General features: G+C 47.1%; 1 protein-coding gene across 2 annotated transcripts; it reads left to right on the forward strand.

Moving 5' to 3' along the window:
* The first annotated feature begins 14,154 nt into the window (after positions 1 to 14,154).
* Positions 14,155 to 21,892, forward strand: SERINC3 (serine incorporator 3). 2 transcript variants are annotated; one of them, XM_075438453.1, is made up of 10 exons: positions 14,155 to 14,268; positions 14,387 to 14,548; positions 15,006 to 15,199; positions 16,303 to 16,382; positions 17,095 to 17,232; positions 18,085 to 18,254; positions 18,992 to 19,082; positions 19,471 to 19,645; positions 20,037 to 20,264; positions 20,943 to 21,892. In XM_075438453.1, exons 1-10 carry the CDS (start codon positions 14,230 to 14,232, stop codon positions 21,079 to 21,081), a joined length of 1,416 nt encoding a protein of 471 aa, XP_075294568.1. In that variant the 5' UTR covers positions 14,155 to 14,229; the 3' UTR covers positions 21,082 to 21,892. The 2 variants fall into 2 exon arrangements, with proteins under 2 accessions (XP_075294568.1, XP_075294569.1); XM_075438454.1 differs by lacking the exons at positions 14,155 to 14,268; positions 14,387 to 14,548 and adding an exon at positions 14,569 to 14,669.
* The last annotated feature ends 243 nt before the right edge of the window (positions 21,893 to 22,135 follow it).

Here is a 22,135-nt window from a genome sequence, read left to right on the forward strand (position 1 = left end):
TCTCAGCGAGCTTGGGGCCACTCCAGGGGAAAAGGAAGTTTTGGCTGCTCTGGCTGCTCTTGTCACCCTGGGGCCCAGGAGCATCCCTCTGGGTGGTGTCACATCAGCCTTGGAGACACAGCAGGGTTCCTGAAGGCAAATGAACAAGCTGGTTGCAGGGCTGGGTCCCTAGCCTTGCCCCTGGCCCGTGCTCCTGCCCAGCCCTAGCAGCACAGTGGGAAGGTGTGTGAGCACACAAGGGTGTAGATATTGCTGCCTGCTCCTGCCTGAACGCCCAGACTGGAACAGTGCCCATTAGTGCTTTACTGAGAGAGTGAAAGACTCGCTCCATCCCTGCTGTAAGGATACTCTGGTCCTCAGCTTTGTAATAGCGAGAAGAAGTGGCACAACTCCACTGGAAAGCATGAAGGGCATTTGCTAAGGACCGGATCCAGTCCCTGCTCGAGCTAGACAAGCTTTTATTTCAGGTTGCGTGAAAAGTGAGCAGTGTGAGCCAGAAGGATTTGGTTCTCCCCATCTGCCACCTCGCTGAGCACCAGACAGACACAGAGAGGGCATCTCTGCCACCCTGCAGCTCTCCCACCACAGATGGGCCCTGGAGCTCACTGCCTGCCTCTGCTCCAGCAAGGAGCACCAGCCTCTCCTCTCGCCCCAGCACCGGCTGCACTGCCAGACCTGCTCCACCTCCGCTGGCCTCGCCGCCTCCAGCCAGAATCTGTTTGTGTGCACTCGAAAACGAGCTGTTTGCCATGATAGATACCCACACCCCTGCCATTGCAGGAAGAGATAAAAACACCAACAAAAGAAGCAGGCAGTGCAGGAAACACCCTGATAACAACACTGAGACATGGAGGAAGGAGAATGGACCTCAGCAGAGCAAAACATACCCATCCTTGGTGCATCCCCAAAGTGACCTCGTGTAGCTCTGCCTCCCAACCCAATTCTGGTTTATTTCAAAACCAGCCCTGTGGGCAGCCAGTTTGATTTCCTGCGATGTATCGCTTGGCAGAAAGTCATCTCTCTCCAGTGCTTCTGAGTCATGTGTTACTACTTACCCGAAAGTAACGGTAAAGGATTCACCACAACGCCCTGCCTGTCTTCACAAGGTGCAACAGAGGGAGGAGGGCTCTGTCATGCTGTGCCAAGGGACTGGCATGGCCTCAGGAGGTTGCCACGCTGGCCTGGCCAAGGCTATGATTTTCTCTTTAATCCAGCTCATATTTGAAAGGGATCCAGAAGGCCACAGCTTTACACTAATGCTTGGACTTTTCAATGCAGGGCTTGAAGGCCAAATCTGGGAAGGATGTAAATTCTGCACCAGCAACCCAGGTATTTTCTTGGCAGCCTATGGCCTGCGCCGTGCCAATACATGTGATATACAGCAATAGTAACAACAAAGCACTTCAAAAAGCTGAGAGCATGGTATATGATCTGTACTTCTAAAATAAGATGTGTCCTAACTATCTGTCATACTCAAACCTCCCAATTCTGCGTGTCTGGTCCTGGGAACAACCTCCCCCACAGCATCCGTCGGAGCCCATCCTTTCCTGCACGCGCTCATGTATGCTTACAGTGTCCTCCTCACCCAAGACCATCCCCTACAAGCACTGGTCAAACATTTTCCATCTAAACTCTTTTTAAGTAGAAAAATGCAATCTGGGATTTCCTACAGAACGTATCTGGGGTTTTTCCACAAAGGGAAAAAAATAAATCCCAAGATGCCAAAATGTTTACGTGAAATCTTGATGCATTAGGATAAAAATGTGTGGTTTTCAGTGTATTCGTTCTTCCAAGTTTTAAATGAAAGTTGATGGTTTTCTCTGGAAATCCACCCTAACTTCTAGCTACTTCTCAGATTCACCGCCTCTTGTCCCGTTGCTCTGTACACCACAAGATGTTCACCCGGAGGTGTGGGTTATGAGCAAGTGCAGTTCCTCCCTCACCATGACGAGGAGACGTTACAGCCGCCTGGCGCGGCACGCTCCGTGTGATGGATGGTGTTACAGCCTTGAGTCGACTCACTCGGCTGCACCCGCAATCAGCCCTTAATGGCTGGCTATACTCTTCTATGGCTCCCACTTGACCAATACGCCTGCCTTAGAGGTTTTTGCTGCTTGTTGCATCCATCTGCTTTGTACTGTGCTATCTTGCGTGGTCCAGGACTGGCGTTAATGACATTCCCTGCTCTGGACAGCGAGGTTTGGCTCTGCTCTGGTGGCTGCTGGTGCTGTTGACCATGCAGTTGGTCTGCAGACAACTGCAGGGATCTTTTCAAGTTCCGCATCGCAGAGTGGGATGTGGAGAGTGGCACCCAGCGAAGGGACGGTCCCACAAGGCCCTGCAGCTTGTGCTGCTCTGGTGCGGCACAGGGCGAGAGAGAGCACGGCTCGGGGAAGGGCAAGAAGCTGTCCCACGAGCTGACTGTCAACTTGTAGCTGGAGGAGGGACAAAGCCAGAGCGATCTCGTAGGGCAAGTGTCAAAATGAGGTGAGAGTATCCCCAAGAGTGCTAATGTAAAGAAACACACGCCCGGAGCAGCTCTGCGGTGCCGGATTGCGCCCTGCCTCCAGCAAGAAAAACCACCAGCACAAAGGACCCTTCGGGAAGCTCCGAAGCCCAAAGAGACAGGCTGTTGCTTCAGAAGGATCTGACCTGCCTCTGACCTGAATGTTTGTGCAGCCTGAGCCTCCCTTTCCTCAGAAGCTCACGCTGCCGGGCTTAGAGCAGCGCTTTGATAGCCCCCTGATGCAGCGTGAAGCCTCCTCGTGTCAGAGTGGCTTCCCAATGCATTTCCCAGGCATCGAGTGCTCTGTGTCACTGGATGTCATCAAGATTGCAAGGAAATGTGGAATAGCACAAGCTATGCATGGAAAAAATGTGACAACCTGATTTTTTTCCAGACTTCCGCCCCCAAAATAAAGACTTCAAAGGAACTTTTGATGAAAAAAAATGCAGAACGTATTTCAACAGTCTGCTGGGCTCCCTAAGGAAAGTGTGGATATTCTAAGCGATCAGATAACAGCTTGCACTCAGAAATTCATCAGAAGAAGAGAAACCGACAGGTAAAAGCAGCTTTAGTGACAAGCCACTCTTTTTGCTGTTAAAGGAAGGACACGGTTTGCTGTTGCTTAGGGAAGAGAGAGTGGGTGTTGGGATGGCTGAATGAATTACTTGGCATTCAGACCCATTTTGTTTTTATGAAAGTTGCTCATCCAGAAAGGTTCATCAACACGTGAAACACAGAAAAAGCTTGTAATGAGGCTAAACTCATTAGTGATCCTCCTCCAGGGTCAGCTCTATTAGCGGGCAGGGGCTAGGAGTTGAGCCTGGCGGTGGGGAGCCCCTCTCGGCATGGGGACCGCGGGGACGTGCATCGTGGCTGCTGGCATGGTGGCTCGGCACGGGGCTGTGATGCCAGCAAGGCAGAGCACACTCAAAAAACTGTTTACTTTGAGGGAGCTATTTTTAGCTCCAGTAATCTGTGCAGAGATGATAAAGCCTTTCATTGCAAAGCGAGTGGCCGTGCTTTGCTTCTGGGCAATTTCACTCCACGAGCTCGTCGGTTCCCCCTTCCTGGCCACTGCTCCCCAGGGACCTCTTCTCCTCTGTCTGCTCAGCCAGACTCCTCCAAAAGGCTTCTCCCGGTTACGTAGGTTGGAGTCTCAGCCCAAACCTACTTTTATTTCCTTTTTCTCTAGGGAGCGTATTAAATTTGGAAAAGAAATGAGCTTTCTTTTTTTAATAGTCTCTGAAGTCTGGTTCAAAGCCTTTGCTGAAAGCCCATTGTGGACGTGCACCCTCTAATCCTTCATTTCTGCAAAATTCTTCCCATCCAAAGGCTCTTGCAAAAGAAGTCACTCAACAGTTACCTCTGCAGCTGCAACAAATACAAGCAGGTCTCAAATTCCGATCTCATGGCAAGCCAGAGCCGTCAGTCAGCAACAGCACTGCCCTATGCCACGTGTTACCCGAAGGGTCCCCAGGCCCCTTGCAAACTCCCCCACACCCTCCATATAAGATGCACTTTACCTGCTGCTGATAGGAGCAAGCGCCGCAGCTGGCTACCAGCACAAAGACTACAAAACAAGCATAAATCCTGCTCGGTAAGGGATTTGTTTGTTTAAAGGAATCCAGAAGCTTCTCCAGTGTAAACCCACAAAGGTCACGCATCCAGCACATGCTTCACCAGCAAATTGGCCCACTGGTAAAAGCTTTCTTGTTTGGGACCCAGGGTGAATAGCAACATCTCTGCCAGCTCAGGGACGTGTTCAGAGGTGGGGGGGAATATGCAAGGATGAATTAAATAAGTTATTTCTGCTTGCTAAGAAAGAGCTAAAAATGATTGTTGGGATGAGAAGGTGAAACAGGAGATGTAGTGCTGAAATTGATGGCGACGTGACTGCTAAGATCTTGCTGGCGGGGAGCAGGAGATCCTCTGAGGCCCGCGCACAGGTACTCCTTCCCTTTGTCCCACTGTTTCTGCTAGATGAGGTATTTGGAAGAAAACAACTAGTAGGCTGGGTTTCCAGTCTCCCCTTTTGGAGAGCAAAGGAGTATACCAATAAATGAGAAGAAAACAGTCCTCTCTCTCAGCTTTATATCTGCCAGAGCCACCCAGCCAACAGTTATGATTTTTCCCTGGTGTTTGGCAGCCAGACAAGGATTCCTGCTGCAGATGTGCAGAAGTCGTGTAAATATTTTGATCCTGAGTTGGGCTCTCAGTTAAATGCGCTTTCACGTGATTTTATTCCACGGACCTTGAACAGAGTACTCCTGCTTTGGGATGGTGAGGGATCAAACTCAGGTTATTAATCCTCTGTTGTGAGTCAAAGGACTGCAGTCTTCAGGCTTCACCACATACACTCACTCTCTACCTAAGGCTGGGAAAAGGTTAAGCGTAACCTCCTGGCATGATTCCCTGCTTTCCGTGTCAGTTCACGGAGGGGGTACGTGTAACTAGATGCCTTCTCGTGAAGCAGCTGGCCACTGCAGCAGCCAGGTCAAGCTCAATAAGGCTGTTCCCGTGTCGTGTGCCACCCCACGTCCTTAGACACGGCACCGTTTATCTGTTCTTAACTGTTCCTGAGGCCAAGAAGGCTGAGACTGGGGAGGTGCAGCATCCCTGCAATTTGGTCTGACAGCAGCAGGAGTTCAGGGCGCTCTGTGGGAAGAGCTCCATGTTCTGGTCAGGGAACAAAATATTCTGTTTGTTCTGACAGCGTATGTGAAATAAAAACAGGGTTTGCTTAGTGACCTGGGAGCATTTCACTCGGGCGTTGCAGACAGCCCTCTGCTCCCAGCACCGCACTGGGAACCTGCCCTGGGTTTCAGGTGCTGCCCAGGCGTGCAGCGCTGGCACAGGGAGGGGGAAGCAAAGGGGACAGGGCCACCCTGCACATCGTGTGACCTAGCGAAGGGCTCTGCCACCCTGGGGTGGGCACAGGGGCTGACGAGGCCCTGCTGTTCCTCACCAGCTGCATGGCTACTGGGAGGAAGGCAGGATGCTGCGGGGAGTGGGATCTGCCAGGAGACAGAGCCATCAATCCTGGAGTGATCCTGGTGGTGTTACACCAGTGTCTCAGACTGAGATCCCACGCTTCGTCCCTGCTGTAGTAGTAGATATTAAGGTATAGCCCCAGCCTCAGAAAGCTTAATCCTTTAAATAGCCAAGACAGGGAAAAATAAAGGAAAAGAGGTATTATCATTTCCTTTTGGCAGTTGGCTGGTCGAAAGACAGAAGGCTAAACGAGCACTACAGAGATAGATTATCACCCAGTTCAGAACATTAACCTTGTCTGCACTGTTACTGGCAGCTCCCTCATGTCCATCACAGATGGACAGCCCAATGCTCCCATGGGTCCTTGCCAGCAGATCCTCCTCACCTAATAATGGCCAGTCTCACTCCCTGCTGTTCTTGAGATGTAATTGTTTTACTGCATTTTGTGTCGTGGTTATTCCCTTATGGTTATTCTAGCATTTCCAGGTTTTAAGGGGTTCCATTTACTCCCTTAATTCACTGTATCTATTTCATATTCTTGTTTTCTCCCAAAGCTGGGCTGGGTTTTTTTGGACAGGTGTAAAATTTTCACTTTCATGCAGGGTTACAGCTTTTTGGACACAGAGTTTAATGCTTTCGTACAGATCTCAGCTGCCACTCACTTTTGTGGATTAAATAATTTCCTTTTGTAACATCTCTCAAGTAATTGTGTTCAGCTTTGTAAAACTTGGCCTGATAAAGCATCAAGTATCTTTATCAGATTATCCATCACAAGAATAATCTAGCAAAGGTGTTTAAATATGCATCAGCTTCCTTGAGCCATGTGTTAAGATCTTAGCTCCACACAACAAGCTAAATATCTGTAAAATGGCCCACTCTGTAGACGGACACCTTGCGAGCTGCCCTTCTCTAGCTGGCCATAGCTGCTGGGACCTGGCTGACTGACCGAGCTGCTAAGCAAGTGGATGCTGTGCTGAATGGGCGCGTGCATTGTACAATTGGTACCCCAAATTGCCTCTGCTCTTTCCATCGCTATGGCAGCCAGCAGGACATCTTGCTGTTTGGACAAGAGGTGTGTGCTCTACAGCAGCGCTGCCTGCTTTCCTGCAGAAATGAGGGCTCAAACTGAGCAACTAGGGGAAAAATCCTCTTTATTTTGACTAAGACGCCTTTTTAGTTATTATTTATCCAAGTCTCCAGGCAACATAACATATCATTAATAATACAATTAAATCTTGGCAGTTGTCAAGGATGAGTTGAACAAGAATGCAGCCACTTGGGCACCTAGAAGCATTCCTTTATGTCTCTTCATTGCTGTGGGGAGTTCATCCTCAGCTCTCCAACAGCTCCACCAAACACAACACTTCTGTGCTGAAGGCAGCAGATCACTACTTTTTCAGTATCTCAACCAATCTGGGAAGTAAGCCTGCTAGCTGTTGCATTGCTGGCTAAGAAGAAATCATGTGAAACTGAGAACTAGAAAGAATGGAATAACAGACCCCTCCTTTTCTTCTACTTACTTGCGTGAAGGGGAAAAAAAGACTCATTGAATCTCCTGGTTTATCAGACAAATTTAAGATGTGAAATTAGAGAAACCTCACAGACTGGATGCTGAAATGATGGATGTTGGAGAGAGAAGTGTGTGATTCCACCTGCAAAGTAATTACTAATCTGGAGTAAACCACTATGTGATAGGGATTTTTACCCTGAGAATTAATATGGAGGGGCTTGTGCACTATGAATTTCATCCTAATTTGCCACGTACTGACTTCCTCATGTAAATAGGTCGTTTTGGCAAGGCTTATGGTATATTTACCGCTATTTGTTCAACGCTGCTTCAAGCTGGGACACCACCACAGTGCAAACAATTGAGCAGTGTGTGCTAAGGATACAGCCCAGCCAGAGCCAGGAGCTGACACTGGCACCAGCAGCAATGGTATCCAAAGAAGCTAAGTTTGGGAAGCTGTTAGGAGTCATCTTTCATCATTCAGCATTTTCAGTTGGGTTCATTTAGTTCCAAGCTGGGTAATTACAGCCTCATTATTTTTCCTTTTACAATGAAGACAAGACTGCAAGCCAGGCAGAATAATTCCCCGTTGCCGTTGCCAAGATATGACAGCGCATCTACGCCATAAGGAATGTGTCATGGTATCAGTTTTATTAACAGTAAATAATGGCTCTTCAGTTAAGCAATATCTTAACGCTATCTGGTGCCTAGCCATAGAATGCTAACTACATTTCAACCCCTACAGACAGATGATTAAGTAGAGATTACCACTGCCCACCACATTCCTTGTTGACCAGCATGCATCAGGTTTCGCACGTTATTTTCTTCACTGAAATTAGTATCTGGCTACAATCAGGCTTTCATTCTAAAACCACAAAAGCTCATCTAAAAATAATACGTCAAAGTTCCTGTGACAGTAAGTAGAGGCCAGGACTGAGGGAGCAGCGGTGGATCAGACATCGGAGAGCAATTCATCCCGCCTGTCCGTCTTTGCTGGGTAACCACCATGGATTAGACACTTGCCTCGTAGGCAGCTTCAAGACAGCGAGATGAAACCCATCCGGGCAGGCAAGGAAGAGGCACCTCGTTCACACTGTTGTCTCACCAAAGGCTCTGTGCTCTTGCAGGGACTATTTCTCAGCCCAGAAACCACTGTTAGTGCGGTGAAATTTTCTGACATACACATGAGCACCAGCGTGTCTGTTTCTGCTTGCTTTGATGGCTCTTGCATGAAATTGTTTGAGGACTTTAATGATACTAAATACACGTTTGGAAAAAAGAGCTTTGAAAAGAAAACATCCACGAGAACTGCATTGCGGGTCTGCCAAGGCATTGGGTTCTGCGCAAGCCCCTAAAACCGCAGTAACAAACACAGCTATATTAACACACATTTTAGTTAAAAATTGTGAGCCATCCTTCAGAGTCTGAAAAAAAAAATTCGCCATTCTCTCACAAAGACAGCAAATTCAGAACCAAACTATTACTTATATTAGGGGGAAATCACTCTGCTTCTGCCCCTGCGATGCCTGTGGAGGTCAGGCTTAGCAAGGTGCCCTGCTGTTGTCTCCTGCAGACACTCTCCATTTTGCAATAACGTGACATCCTCCATGTACATTGTAAAAATTCGTGTGTGGGAATCTGTAGCAAAGGCTCAGTGTTCTCAGGTGCGTTAGGCAGCAGGAAGCTGGTTTGTAAAATCCCCTGATAAACCAACACTCAGCCCTCAGTTCTTCTCCTTCCTTCCCTTCCAGAATGAAGCCTGTGGCTGTTTCTGCCCCGGCTGCACGTGGACCCAGTGAATACCGAGCCTTGTCAGCTCTTACCCTACACTGCCTTCAGCAAACTGCTTGATTTAGGGTCTCTCGGGAAACAACCCTTTTGGACTCAGCGATGCGACTAGAGATGGTATGGTATTATTAGACTCCCCTAGGGTACATTTTTTTCTAAATCGTCTAGGATGGGAAAAACATTTATATGAAGAAGAGTGCCATGACTCACTCTCCAACATCACAGAGGTTCAGAGCAACCAGAAAAGGGTTAACAGCACAGCCGCCCCCCAGTAGTATTTCAGAGTTTCTAAATACGGAGTTCCTTTCTGATCTGGATGCCCATTTTTGTTATCTTGAAAGTATTTCTGGAACTCTTGGCCAGCTTTAAACAAACAAACCGCGAGAAATATTTGTGAAGATAATGCAGTCGAGAGTGTTTGGTTAATGAGCCTTCCTAAGTTGAAGGATTTCATTTTTAGACTTCATTTCTTTAAAGCTCATGAACAGAAGAAAAAATTGCTCCGGAGATGTTAAATCACACAACCATCCCAGCTATTGACTTCAGAAAAACAATCATTCAACTTAACAAATCTCAAACGTGGGAAGGGATTTATCTGACGCATCTATATGATCACGTGAACTCCTTCCTCAAGGAGAAACAGTCTCTCTGCTGGAGACACAAGAGGAAGGAACTGTTCTCCCTTCTTTAAAAAAATACAATAACATAAGCAACTGTAACATGCTAAATGCTTCCTGGCACAAGTGCAAAAATGCAACATCTAAAATGTCAGCTGGTACGCTGGGAGGATTCACGTGATTGAAAAGATTTATGAGAAAAAACTATTTCACTAGCTTCAGAACATCTTGGAAAGCAGCAGCAGCACCGGTGTGGGGGACAATGGAAAAAGAGGGGGAAAGAAATCTGCAGCTAAAAGAAATGACCATGGCCAGCATGATCCTGTATTGCTCTTTTTAGTATGAGAAAAAAATTGGGTCAGGCACTCATCTGATATTAAGATGTGTGGAAAAATGAACAAACGGAGCCTGCCACGACCCCTGGATATGCTGGTTTTCTCACTTTATGTATTAACTCGCACAGTCCTGTGGCTCACCTAAAGCCCCACAACTTGTCACTGCCCAAGTCGGGATTAAATCCAGAAATTCTTGACTTTTCCTCACACTGTTGTTTCACTAGAAGCTGTTCTGCTACAATGCTTGCTCATACAAGAAGTCTGGCCAGCTGGATTTCAGCTCAGGCTCTCATGGGAGAGATGGGGTCACAGAGACAGGGGCCATAAATCCTGGTTGAATAAAAAAAAAATACATCAGGCAACAAAAAATTGTAAAAACATTTGAAACAATAAACTCACCAACATTTGTAAGTGTGCTTGGACAATGTTCGAGTAGAAGATTAGCTTGCTTTGTGGCTGGCCACTCTGTAGTGGCTACTGGAAAGCAGGAGCCTCGCTGCCCAGTACAGCCCGCGGAGCTGTCGCATCCCACCCGAGCCCAGACCAGCGCGCAGGCGGAGCAGGGCTGCGCTGGGCTCTGCGCTAACTGCCTCCCCTGCGGGGATGGTGCCCAGCGCCAGCGGTGCCCCTGGCTGCAAGGCTGCTCCTGGGACAGCGACCACCAGCTCCCACCCCAGCAGGGCGAGGGCTGCTCCAGCGGCGCCCAGCAGCCCTTCTGGGGCAGGCGCTGCTCCGCGAAGGCCCCGCTGCGCACCCCGCGCGTGGCAGGGATACCACCCTGGCACCATGGGCGCCTTTCTCTCCCTCCTCCCTTCCACCAGCCATCTGCTGCCAGTCCCTTCCGTGGGTCATTCACAGATGTCAGTGCAGGTCTTTTGTACAAAATACTCCCTCCGGAATACCTGTTTCTTTATGTGGGTTCTTTTTTTTCTTTTTTAATAAGCTTTTTCAATGTTATTTAAATGCTTTTCAGTATGTTTAAATTTCACTAATGCTTCCATAAATAATGAGATGAAACAGCTCAGTAATACCATTCCAGGGTGTTGGATAAAGGTGGACATTCCTCTCCATCTGTTTTACCAATAACCTAAACTAACGCATTTTCCAGACCATAGCACATGATCTGCAGTGAAGTCAGTGAAAAGGTCTCTGGTGACATATAACGACTTGAGGAGATTGAACAAAGGTGTCCTATAAAATAAATTTCTGGCCAAAAAAAACTGGAAAGGCACAAAGATTACAATTCTCCTATCATAACAGCAGTGACTCATCCAGTCGCATAGTCACTTGGGGTGAAAAAAAACCTAACAGTTACTCAATCTCTCAGGGATTTAGACATGGAAGAATATATTATGCAAGCTTTAGCAGCGTTACTAATGGCCTTGAAGCGCACAACTCTGACTCTCACTCAGCTCAGCAGATCACAAATAAGATGACTCACGTATCCACGACACGATAGGAAAACGGAGAGCCTCAGCAGCGCGGAGGCAGGTGCTAATGCAGTCACTGAGCACGCAGCCAAGGGAAGCGGAGAATTATAAAATCGTGAGCAAAGGACTGCAGAGAAAAGAAGCTTGCATGTTTGAAGACTCCGGAGCGTGGACTAGGCTGATTTTTCTTGATCTCAAATTGCAGGGGTTTGCGAGTGCGCGGCCAGCCTGCGCGCAGCGAAGAGCCACACTGCCGGCACCGCTCGCCTGCGCTGCACCAGGGACCGCGGCAGGCAGCACGCCACGAGGGGAGACCCCGGTCAAAGTCACCTGGCAGCCCCACAAACAACAATGTTTATACTTGGGAGAACTTTCCACCCTGCTGGAACATTGTGATTTTGTAGAAACCATGAGCTCTGACCATTTATGGACTAATTGAACCCAGTGGCGGTTTCAGCCGTCGCAGCGTTCTGCCCGTTATCTGATGACTGACTGCCTCACGGGTGGAGGGCTTTGACAGCTGCTCTCAAAGCACGGTTTAAGATCTGGAGGCTGTAACAGAGCTCAGCCTAAAGCCTGAACTAAACTGCTGGAAAAGCAGTTGTCCCTAAAGAAAACTCTGTAATTCTTTATGCTCTGGAGATCCCACCAAAGCACAGTTACAAACACTGTTTAAAGCCAAACACTTTACCGAAGTCCAGTAATTAGGAGGGTTATATTAGGAAGCTGATGCCAATACCTCAAAATTTGGAAGTTTGTGCAGGCCAGAGCACAGTAAGATGTTTAGACCTGTGTATGCGTCAAGGCAACACTACTATAGAAACACAGACTACAGATGATTTTTTAATTTTTACAGCCCTTCCAATTTGCAGTTCCCTTCACCTGACTGAAAGATTCTGGATGGTCAAAGAATTATTTTATTATAACCTGTATATGGGATGTGTTATCTGCAAAAATATAGCCCATGCAGAGCAGGGACCATCAAATACTGCGGGGAACCTCAGGAAAAGTTCTGCATTTTTGCTATCATGAAAGGGAGACCCTGGAGATTAACGAGAATAGCACTAATGCACAAGCCTGAGTGACATATTTTTATGAGCTCAGCTGCACAAAGAACTGCAAAGAACGACTTTCAAATTACTGTATCGGACTCATTTCCTTTAAGTGTTACCTAATTTAAAGGTTTTTCTTCTAGGCATTTCAACTAATGTATAGATAGATATGGGATGTACCGTACAGATCTGTAAGGGATGCACCGGTTCACTCTGCTGTCAGAACCAATTAACATACCAGAGTAGGGTATTTTTGTACAAACCAGGATAACCTCCTGCCACATCCTGTCTCGTTCCCACAGCTGACAGTCACCAGGCTGACTTCATCCTTATCGCCTGTTAAACACGTGTGGTTTGAGGTGACGTTATGCAGAATCGGAGGAGGTTTATGTTGGGAAGTACAATGAGCACTTGGAAATCTCCTGTTACGTGGACAGTGGAAGGAAAAAGCTTTTTGTCTGTAACCTTTGTCTTTCCCTAAGAGAATCCAGTGGAGGAGCCCACAGTACTTAACAAAACTATTAGTCTCATAAACTTCCTGGGAAGAAAATATTCTCAGACTCAGGATTTAGCTGAGTTTTATCAATATATTAGCAACATACCCATGAAATTATTTACCCAGGATTATTGGGAAGGGAACACAGAATTTTGGATTCTGCCTTTATTCTGCATACATTCATGTGAACAAACAGTGAAGTGGCAGGGATGCGGCGCAAGCCTTCTCGCAGATCCAGCTGGTGCACCTGAAAAGGTGAGAAAAATGCGTTAGTAATAAAGCAAAGGCTCACGTATTATCTGAAGGAAGCACAGTTTCAATGACTGATGGTGTGATCTTTTTCTGAAAGAAGCCTGTATGTCTTTACGAACGAGGCTGATCACCAGAGAGATGATGCTGTTAGTGTAACGTTCGTGTATTCTGAGTGTTACCGTTGCAATGGAAAAGAAGTGGCTGGTTTACTGGATGCTTTTTGTCATTTCTTGGCAATTTCCGATGGCAATAAAGCTGCCATTCGGATTACTTGTCCATTTCTGTGATGGAAGCAGGTTTTTTGGAAAGGGACCGTGTGACGGGAAGAAGGCTCTGACACAGCGGGAAGTGATGTGCAATAGCCGGAATCGATCCAGCCAGGACAAATCCTGCGACCTAAACTGGTCAGTTCTGACCCTGCCCTCTGCTATTTCGCAACACCAATGCCAGCAGCTCCAGACTGCTTCCCGAGGCTTCTGTGCCACTTCTGTCACCTCGCCGCTGACGTGACATCCGCGCAGCCATCTCCCCTCCATTTCCTTTGCCCCCGGGCTCTGGTGACGAGGAGCGCACCCGCTCAGCTGTGTGTGTCCCCCCCGAGCCCCCTCACAGGCCCGGGCACCGCTCAGCAGGGGCAAAAGGGGCAGAGGCCGACGGGGTTCCGCCGCGCTGTGCAGGCCGCGGCGGGACGCGAGTGCGGCTGAGCGGGCCCCACGCCGGGCGGTGAGACCGACCGCGCCAGCGCATCCTCTGCACGGGCCGAGGCCCGCCATGGAGCGGAGCGGAGCGGGGGCCGCCGGTACCTCGTCCGCCATGCTGTCCGCCCGCCCGCGCTGCTGCCATGGCAACCGCCGGGCACCGCGCCACCGTCGAGCGCCCCCCGCGGCCTCAGGGAGAGGGATGTCCGGACTGGCTGTAGCGCCTGCCCATCAGCCTCACTTATCGGCTGTATTGCTGGGGGAAACGCCTACTCGCTGAGCCTTTCGACCAATCAGCTTCCCTTCTTCTTACAGCGGCCTCACGCCGGAGAAGGCGGAAGACGTGTTCATAAACAACTCCCCCGACCACGCCCTTCGTCGTCCCCGCTCGCGCGCCGCTCCGCCCTGCCTTCCCATTGGAAGGCAGCGGCCCCCCAGCGCGCCAGGATGACGCGACCAGCCAATGAGCGGCGGTGACGCTGGAGGGTGGCCGCCCGACACCACGAGTTGTAGGCAGAAGCAGGAAGTGGCCAGCGGAGCTCGGCGGCGGCGGCGCCATGGGGGCAGCGCTGGGGGTCTGCTCGCTGGCCAGCTGGGTGAGCGGGCGGGGCGGCCGGGGGGCGGGGGGCGGGGGACGGGGACGGGGAGAAGGAGAAGGCGAAGGCCCATCCCCGGCCGCGCCGCTGAGCTGGCCTCGCTGTCTGTGTCCGCCAGGTCCCGTGCCTGTGCAGCGGGGCCTCCTGCTTGCTGTGCCGATGCTGCCCCAACAGCAAGAATTCCACCGTGACGCGTCTGATCTACGCCTTCCTCCTCCTGCTCAGTACCGCCCTCGCCTGCCTTATGCTGGCGCCCGGGATGGAAGCGCAGCTGAAAAAGGTATGGAGGGGAAACCCCTTTCTAGGTGTTTGCAAAGCCGCTCCTTCTGCCGGTGGATTTGCTTCGTTCGGAGCCGATTGCACGAGAGACACAAACACCCGAGCGTGCTTTGTCCCCCGAGGTAAGAGACTGCGTGCACTGATGGCTTCTAGCAGACATAGCAGATTTGGCGAATGTGCATTTTTAAATACGTGCCTGGTCTCTGAAACCTAACCAGACCTGGAGGTGGCCAGGCGTTACCAGAGGCCCGCTGCTCTGGTATCTTCCTGGATGCTTTTAGTGCTGACATGGGGAAAGACGGGCGATAATAAGGTCTGTTCAGGCCAGCTGAGCACAAGGTCTTTTGTTATCAGATCTCCCAGAGGAGAGCTGACTGAGAGCTGTAGCTGTTAGAGTGCGTAAAGAATGTAATTACAAATGCAGAGGTAAATTCACAACTAAATGTGTCTTTACTCAGATACCGGGATTCTGCGATGAGGGGCTTCACACTCGGATACCGCACATGAACGGCTTTGTCAGCTGCGAAGTGTTTGTTGGCTACCGAGCTGTCTATCGAATCAGCTTTGCCATGGCAGTGTTCTTCTTTCTCTTCTCTCTGCTTATGATACAAGTGAAAACAAGCAATGATCCAAGAGCTGCGGTACATAATGGGTATGTGTGTGAGCCAGCTGTCGGATCTCCCAACTTGTTCCCTTTCTTTGTCCTCTCCAGTTTCTTTGCTGAACACAGTGGCAAATTGTTTATGCATACACTGACAGCCTCGAGTTTGTTTTGCACTGAACTTCAGTCTCCTAAAAATCGTCGTATTTATGTAACCTGTTCGGTGTAGTGATGATGCCCCGAGGCTGGGTAACCAAAAGGGCTGCACTCTGGGCACTACTCTGTGTTCCCACAGAGATGCTAGATTTCAGTTATTTCATATCCCCTTCCTCGCACTGACTCTGGTGCCCACTGGGTCATTCGCTAGGCCAGTCTGATTCAGTAATCTAGCATAAACTGCTTTCTGATTCACTGAGTTAACTGGGTTAGTTCTCAGCTAGATGACTGAATTATCACAGAGTCATTTAATTTGAAAGGGAGCTCTGGAGGTCATCTAATCCAACCCCTTAGTCAGAGCAGCACCAATGTGGAGCAGGTTGTTTGGGTTTGTCCAGTTGAGTTTTGAATGTCCCCAAGGATGGGGATGCTTTGACCTCTCTGGGCAATTTTTTGCCGTATCTAATTGTAGTTTCTCTTTTTGCAACTTGCCTATGTTGCCTCTTGTCCTTTTACCGTGCACCTGCAAGGAGAGTCTGGTTTTGTCATCTTTACATCTTTCTTTTCAATTAGATCTTTCTCTTCCCTTCTCCAAGCGGAACAGTACAGTCAGCCTTCCCTTCTGCAAGGATGAGCTGCTGACTCACATTCTGTTTGCAGAGCAGGAGCTGCTCTTTCAGCACGGCTTTCCAGCCAGTCAGCCCCCAGCCTGTCCCGTTGCCTGGGGTTTTTCTGTCTGAGGTGCAACGCTCTGTATTTGCCTTTGTTGAACTTTGAGGTTTCTGTCAGTCCATGTCTCCAATGTATTGACCATTGCTTCACCCCCTCGCTCGATTTGGTGAACATCCTTATCTGTAATCCCACTGAATACAACTTTTTTTCTTAAAATTTCTGTTAGACACTCATCTATGTACAGCAAGCTGCTTGCAGATAATGTAAAACACATGACTTGTGTGCAGAGTAAGACAAATATTCTGAACTTGTATCTTCTTTTAAAGGTTCTGGTTCTTCAAAATAGCTGCCATTGTGGCTATCATGGTTGGAGCGTTTTACATTCCTGAAGGGCCTTTCACAACAGGTACAGTTAATACGTCATCGTGGAATTCTGTTTAATAAACTCAAACCTTTCACAGGCTTACCAGGCTGTGGCTGTGATAGTGTAAGTTAGCTTGTAGGAAACACCAATTCTGTCCTACTTCATTAGTGTACCTTGGTTCATCCAGTATTTTGGTGACCAGCTGAAGCTATGGCAATAAGCAATCCCTTTTCCAGTGCATAGGTGTTGGGTATTAATAATTCAGTACTCTCTGACACAACCGCTACTGGGCTGAGTCTCCTGATACTGTTTAGATTAGAGGCTGCTCAGAACACTGACAAGTGCTAAAGACTTCTCTAGAGTCTCTGAAAAATCTGCACAATAAACCTTTACTCTCTGGCCACATCACGGGAACTTGAAAGAGTCATTGATCTTCAGAGAAATGTGGCGTGATGGTACGTATGTACGCAAAGGTGTCTCGGGTTAGATCTTGCATTTGTTCTGAAAAGACATTGGGCTAAACGTTCCCATGTCCAGCTTGACTGGCATAGGCTGCACCCTTGAAAAGCTGGGACTACTTGCATGCTTCTGCAGGATGGAGCCCAGAGTGATTAACAGCATCTGTGTTTCTAAATATAGTTTCAGACTTTTTCATCATTTGTCTGCAGTATAATTAGGAGCTTTTTTTTTTTTTAAACTGGGGTAACATGCAAATGATGAAAGCTAACCCTTATTTTCTTGCTCCCTTTTCTAGCTTGGTTTGTTGTTGGTATTTGTGGAGCCTTCTTCTTCATTCTTATCCAGCTGGTGCTTCTTGTGGACTTTGCTCACTCCTGGAATGAGAGCTGGGTTCAGAGAATGGAGGAGGGAAATTCTAAATGTTGGTATGCAGGTAGGAGTCTTAACCTGTATAGGATTTGTTTCTGCTGGCCAGTACTCTGCAGAATATCACTTACTAGTTAGCAAACATATCCTAAAATTACACTTCACAGTCTGGAGTCACTAATGTAAACATTTGGAATTAATAGCTGCAGTGCTGCCTTTTTCTCATTAAATGTAAAATACTCCAGGCTTGTCCTTAGCCGCTCTGACAGTCACAACAAACACCACTTGGCTCGTTTGCAGCGCGAGGGCAGAGGCAGTAGCCTGGGTCTCTTCAGCTCTGACTTTGCTTCGCCACCTCCTCTGCTGAGGTCCTCGGGAAGTCAGTTATGTGGCTGAGAGTGGCTGCAGCACAGCAGGAAGCGTGCCTCAGCACGTGCTCCCAAGCTGACCACTAAATTACAAAGTGCTAATTGTTGTGGTTCTTTGCTCATAGCTACGAATGCTGCAACAGCATTTTGTAGCTTCTTACAAAGAATGTAGCAGAATGGAAATGAAAATGGGTGGCCTGTAGCCTGGAAGGGGAAATTTAGGGCTTGTAAATAGCCCACTAGAAGTGTGCAAAAAGCACTTGCATTTTGACACTGTAGCTTGACATCAGTTAAACCAATTAAACTGCTGCTGAAAGGCACATCTTATTCCTGATGGCAGCACTGGATTTCACCTGATCTGTACTACTTAGTGAGCCAAAGCAGAAATTCAGCCATACCTAATAAAAAGGCATTCTGCTAGTCTAGCTTACTGAACCAGACTTCCAGATGAGGAAGAGGGACTTTCTCTTTACAGTGGTAGCTGATCATTACATCACTTTAGATGCACCGTTAAACTACGTGCTTACTGTAAGAATTATTTTTCCCTCCAGCTCTTCTGTCCTGTACAAGCTTGTTCTATGCCTTGTCGCTGGTTTTTGTTGTGCTCTTCTACATGTTCTACACAACACCTGATGACTGCACTGAGAACAAGTTCTTCATAAGCATTAATCTGATCCTGTGCATTGCTGTCTCCATTGTTTCCATCCTTCCAAAAGTTCAGGTATTATTTTTCTCTACTATTTTCTTCTGACATACAAAGCAGAGAAATAAGAAAGATGTAGTACCAATTCACTCAGACATAAGAACTTTAAAATTTGGCTATCACAGTTAATGCTAGTTAGGAACATTAAAAAAAAATCTTGCTCTGAAACCAATGCACTACGTAGTGACGTATTTCCTGAAGACAGGCTTTTTTCGCTAACATTGTTCTGGACTTTGTTTTCCTGTGGGGCACTGCTGGTGTGGTTTTAGTGGTGAAGGTTCTTGCAGAATGGAGAAACCCATTAGGGAAAAGCAAAATAAATTGGGGAATTTATTGGCTTAATACTGTGGCTTTGAAATTAGGGGTAAGCATGTTTAATCTGAGAGTAAGCTTGTATACTTGGTTCTGAACTGGTATTGCTCAAATAAATCATGTGCTAGATTCATATTTACAAAACTGTTAAGCGAGTTGAGATTAACTCAGTAAGAACCCATAACCAAGTCTGGGGCACAGGGAAACTGGACTTGGTTTGCTTATTCCTTCCATGTTTGAGTTCCTCACTGCATATATTGTATTACTCTAAGGAGTTTCTTCCAGTTGTTTAAACATAGAACAAAGCCCAATGCATTTCTAAAAAATAAACTTTTTCAAGCTCATAGTTCTTGAATCTGTGGCAGCAGAGTAAAACTAAAACTATCCAACTATTGGTAAAACTTGCCCTTTTGACCTTGGCTTGCTATTTTGTCTTTGAACAGGAATACCAACCTCACTCTGGCCTTCTCCAGTCCTCTGCAATCACGCTCTACACCATGTATCTCACTTGGTCGGCCATGTCCAATGAGCCTGGTAAGCAAGAGGCTGTCTTGAGTAAGATATTTTGGTGTTCATGGGGCTTGTAGTTATTACAGGTCCCTGTGTGGGAATTGCTGATCTGTCTAGAGAAAATCTAGTGAGGCAGTAAAACCAACTTTACTGGAACCATCAAACTGTCTCTTTCCAGAACTAAACTGGGGTGTTTGTGAGGGGAAAGAAAACAGTGTCAGGGCATTCTTATTTTCTTATTACACCCTTGCCTAGCTTACAGGAAGGAAAAATATTTCATGTCCTTGCTGCCTCTGGGGAATCGGAGAGACCAGCAGTTAAAGGGAATGAAAAATTGCAAGCTTATCTGTTGTCTTTTCTTAGCTAAATGCTGGCAAAGCGCATCTCTAATGTGCCTTGAAATCCCTTTCAGAACGAAACTGTAACCCAAGTTTGCTGAACATCATTACCCAGATAGCTACACCCACAGTTCCAGCAAATACCACTGTTGTACCTACTACTCCAGCCCCACCCAAGTCCCTCCAGTGGTGGGATGCCCAGAGTGTTGTTGGATTGGTTATCTTTGTCCTTTGCCTCTTGTATTCCAGGTAGGATCTGCACTGCTATCAAATGATAAACAGTTGGGATTTGTCTGCTTTTTTTGTTTGAATCTGGGTCCAGTGAAAAATGTACCTGCACTTATTCATACCCAGCTGTGGTCTCGGGCCTCTTGTGGATGAGGATAGGCTTGATTAGCCCAATTCAGATAATGGAACAAAACTTGTTAGGAGACCTGGACTAGGAACATTTTTTGATTAGGTTAACAAAAGCTAAGATGAAAACAGCTCTTTGAGGAGCTTCCTTGTGTTTCCAGATGGATTTAAAAATGCTATTTCCTAGTCCCAGACATTCATTGTGGTCTGTTGTTTGCATTATTAGCACACATAGCTAACTGAAAAGGGAGTTGTTAACCATGTCTGTCCTTGGGTTACACTGCAGCATTCGCTCTTCAAGTAACAGCCAGGTGAGGAAGCTGACACTGTCTGGGAGTGACAGTGCCATTCTGGAGGAGACTCTGGGACCAGGCAGCGGGGCTGCAGAGGAAGGAGAAGTGCGCCGTGTCATGGATAATGAGAAGGATGGTGTTCAGTACAGCTACGCCGTCTTTCACTTCATGCTCTTCCTTGCCTCTCTGTACATCATGATGACACTCACGAACTGGTACAGGTAAGAGCTAGACAGAGAGCGATGGGTTGTATGTGCCAGTGTTTCTAGGGGGATAGGAGACTCCTGCCCAGCTGGTTAAGGTGCTGCTCTGTTGCACTGGAGTTGTGCCTTCTCCATTTTGTGTTGCTGAATAAGATGTAAACAACGTGTACAAACAGTAGTCCTAGTGGACTGCTTCATAGCTGCAGGGACAGAAAGTGTGGTTACTGTCCTTCAGCTACGCGAGCAGCAGGAAGGATGTGTGTGAAACTGGCTTGGGCAGTTTGTCAGAGGCCAGCTGAAGGTTGCTGGCTCTTCACCCTGGAAAAGATGTGCAGGGACAGCCGTACACACCACTTCAACAGAGACACGATTTCCTAGATCTGTTGGGAGCACTTGGACATATCCTCTGCTGCTGCAGCTTATAACTACTTTCCCCAGGACTGCCATAGGGTTTAAATTAGCAAATACAGAGCAGCAGCTGTCAGGGATCTGTTGCGTAGCTCACTGAGAGATTTCCTTTAAGAACAGCACATCAACATATGCAACTGGGAAACTGCTGATTTAGTTGTCTCGTCATACAAGGCTCTTGCATTGGAGTGTCCCAAATCATTGTTCTAACTTCAGATTCATGTGAGAGATAGCAAGGAATAGTCAAAGGTACCTTCTATATCTATTAATTGACTTCTTACTTCCTAGCCCTGATGCAGATTTTAAAACAATGACAAGTAAGTGGCCAGCCGTGTGGGTGAAGATAACCTCCAGCTGGGTCTGTCTCCTCTTCTATCTTTGGACCCTGGTGGCTCCTCTTGTCCTCACTAACAGGGACTTCAGTTAAATTGCTGCACCTGTCTGAGCTTAAAGAAGTGGGGAAACTTTTTGCTGAAAGCCAAAATGTTCATGTATTGCTTATTCACACTGTCTGTGTTACTGTTTCTGATATTGATATTAACATGCAGGTGGATAGAAAGTTATGTATTGCGTAATGCTTGATGCAGGATCAAAATTATTATCAGTTATCTTTCTATTTTAACCTTCAGTCATGGTTATCTTATTACTGCATTTTTAAAATTCACTACAGCTGTGCTGGCAAAGCACAGGAGAAAATACCTGTTCTGTCCAATAGCCACCACCTTTCTATTGAATAGAAAAGTAACATTTAGCTAAATATGAAGTAATATATTTTAAATAACACTTATATTCAGCATAATGCACTAGTATGCTAAAGCTTCAGTTCCTGGAAGTGTAAGCCATGCTGCTTGATTTCTACATTCCACTGCAAAAGTTTATTTAAATTTATACTTACCTTCCTGTGTTTGTGGCAAAAACACCCTTATTCCTCACCAAAAGAGCAGAACTTTGAGGTTGAAAAACTGTTTTTCTCTAATTCCTTTTAAGAACAAACTTGCCATTTCGAAGAGGCAGCTTCTATGGTAACTTCTTTTTTAGTATGTTGCCAAATACTGAGTGGTAATAAGCTAGTCAAGTGTATGACTAGCTTAAACAGCTTTATAGTGGAAAAATAGAGCTTCTGATTGATTTCACTTGTCTAATACACTTATGAAAATAATGTACATGAAATGATTATTATTGGCAGTAAGGCATTTGCACTGTAAACTCATTTGAATAAAGTGGACTAACTACTGAAACTGTCCCAGCTCTGCTGAGGAAGTGTTAAGAAGCAGCAGTTATTTGCCAATGCAAAATACCACATACAATGATTAAATGCTAGTTAGCTGCTGCAGTGTCCAGCTGGATGTGACTGGATGTTTTCTCCATGCAGCAAATAGTAAATCATAATATATTTCTTTTCAAACAAGCAGCATCTTCCATGTGATTCCCTGAATGTCAAATCCTATTCCTTGAAGTTGCTCAGGTACAGTTGTTCAAGT

Source organism: Opisthocomus hoazin, chromosome 18, assembly GCF_030867145.1.
Source record: "Opisthocomus hoazin isolate bOpiHoa1 chromosome 18, bOpiHoa1.hap1, whole genome shotgun sequence".
Taxonomy (NCBI): domain Eukaryota; kingdom Metazoa; phylum Chordata; class Aves; order Opisthocomiformes; family Opisthocomidae; genus Opisthocomus; species Opisthocomus hoazin.

What these genes read in the sequence shown, in the direction of transcription:
- SERINC3 (XM_075438453.1), top strand. Translation starts at nt 14,230, where the DNA reads ATGGGGGCAGCGCTGGGGGTCTGCTCGCTGGCCAGCTGG. An exon ending in TTCTAAATGTTGGTATGCAG is followed by an intron (nt 17,233 to 18,084) that starts GTAGGAGTCTTA and finishes TTTTCCCTCCAG; the next exon opens with CTCTTCTGTCCTGTACAAGC. An exon ending in ACACTCACGAACTGGTACAG is followed by an intron (nt 20,265 to 20,942) that starts GTAAGAGCTAGA and finishes CTTACTTCCTAG; the next exon opens with CCCTGATGCAGATTTTAAAA.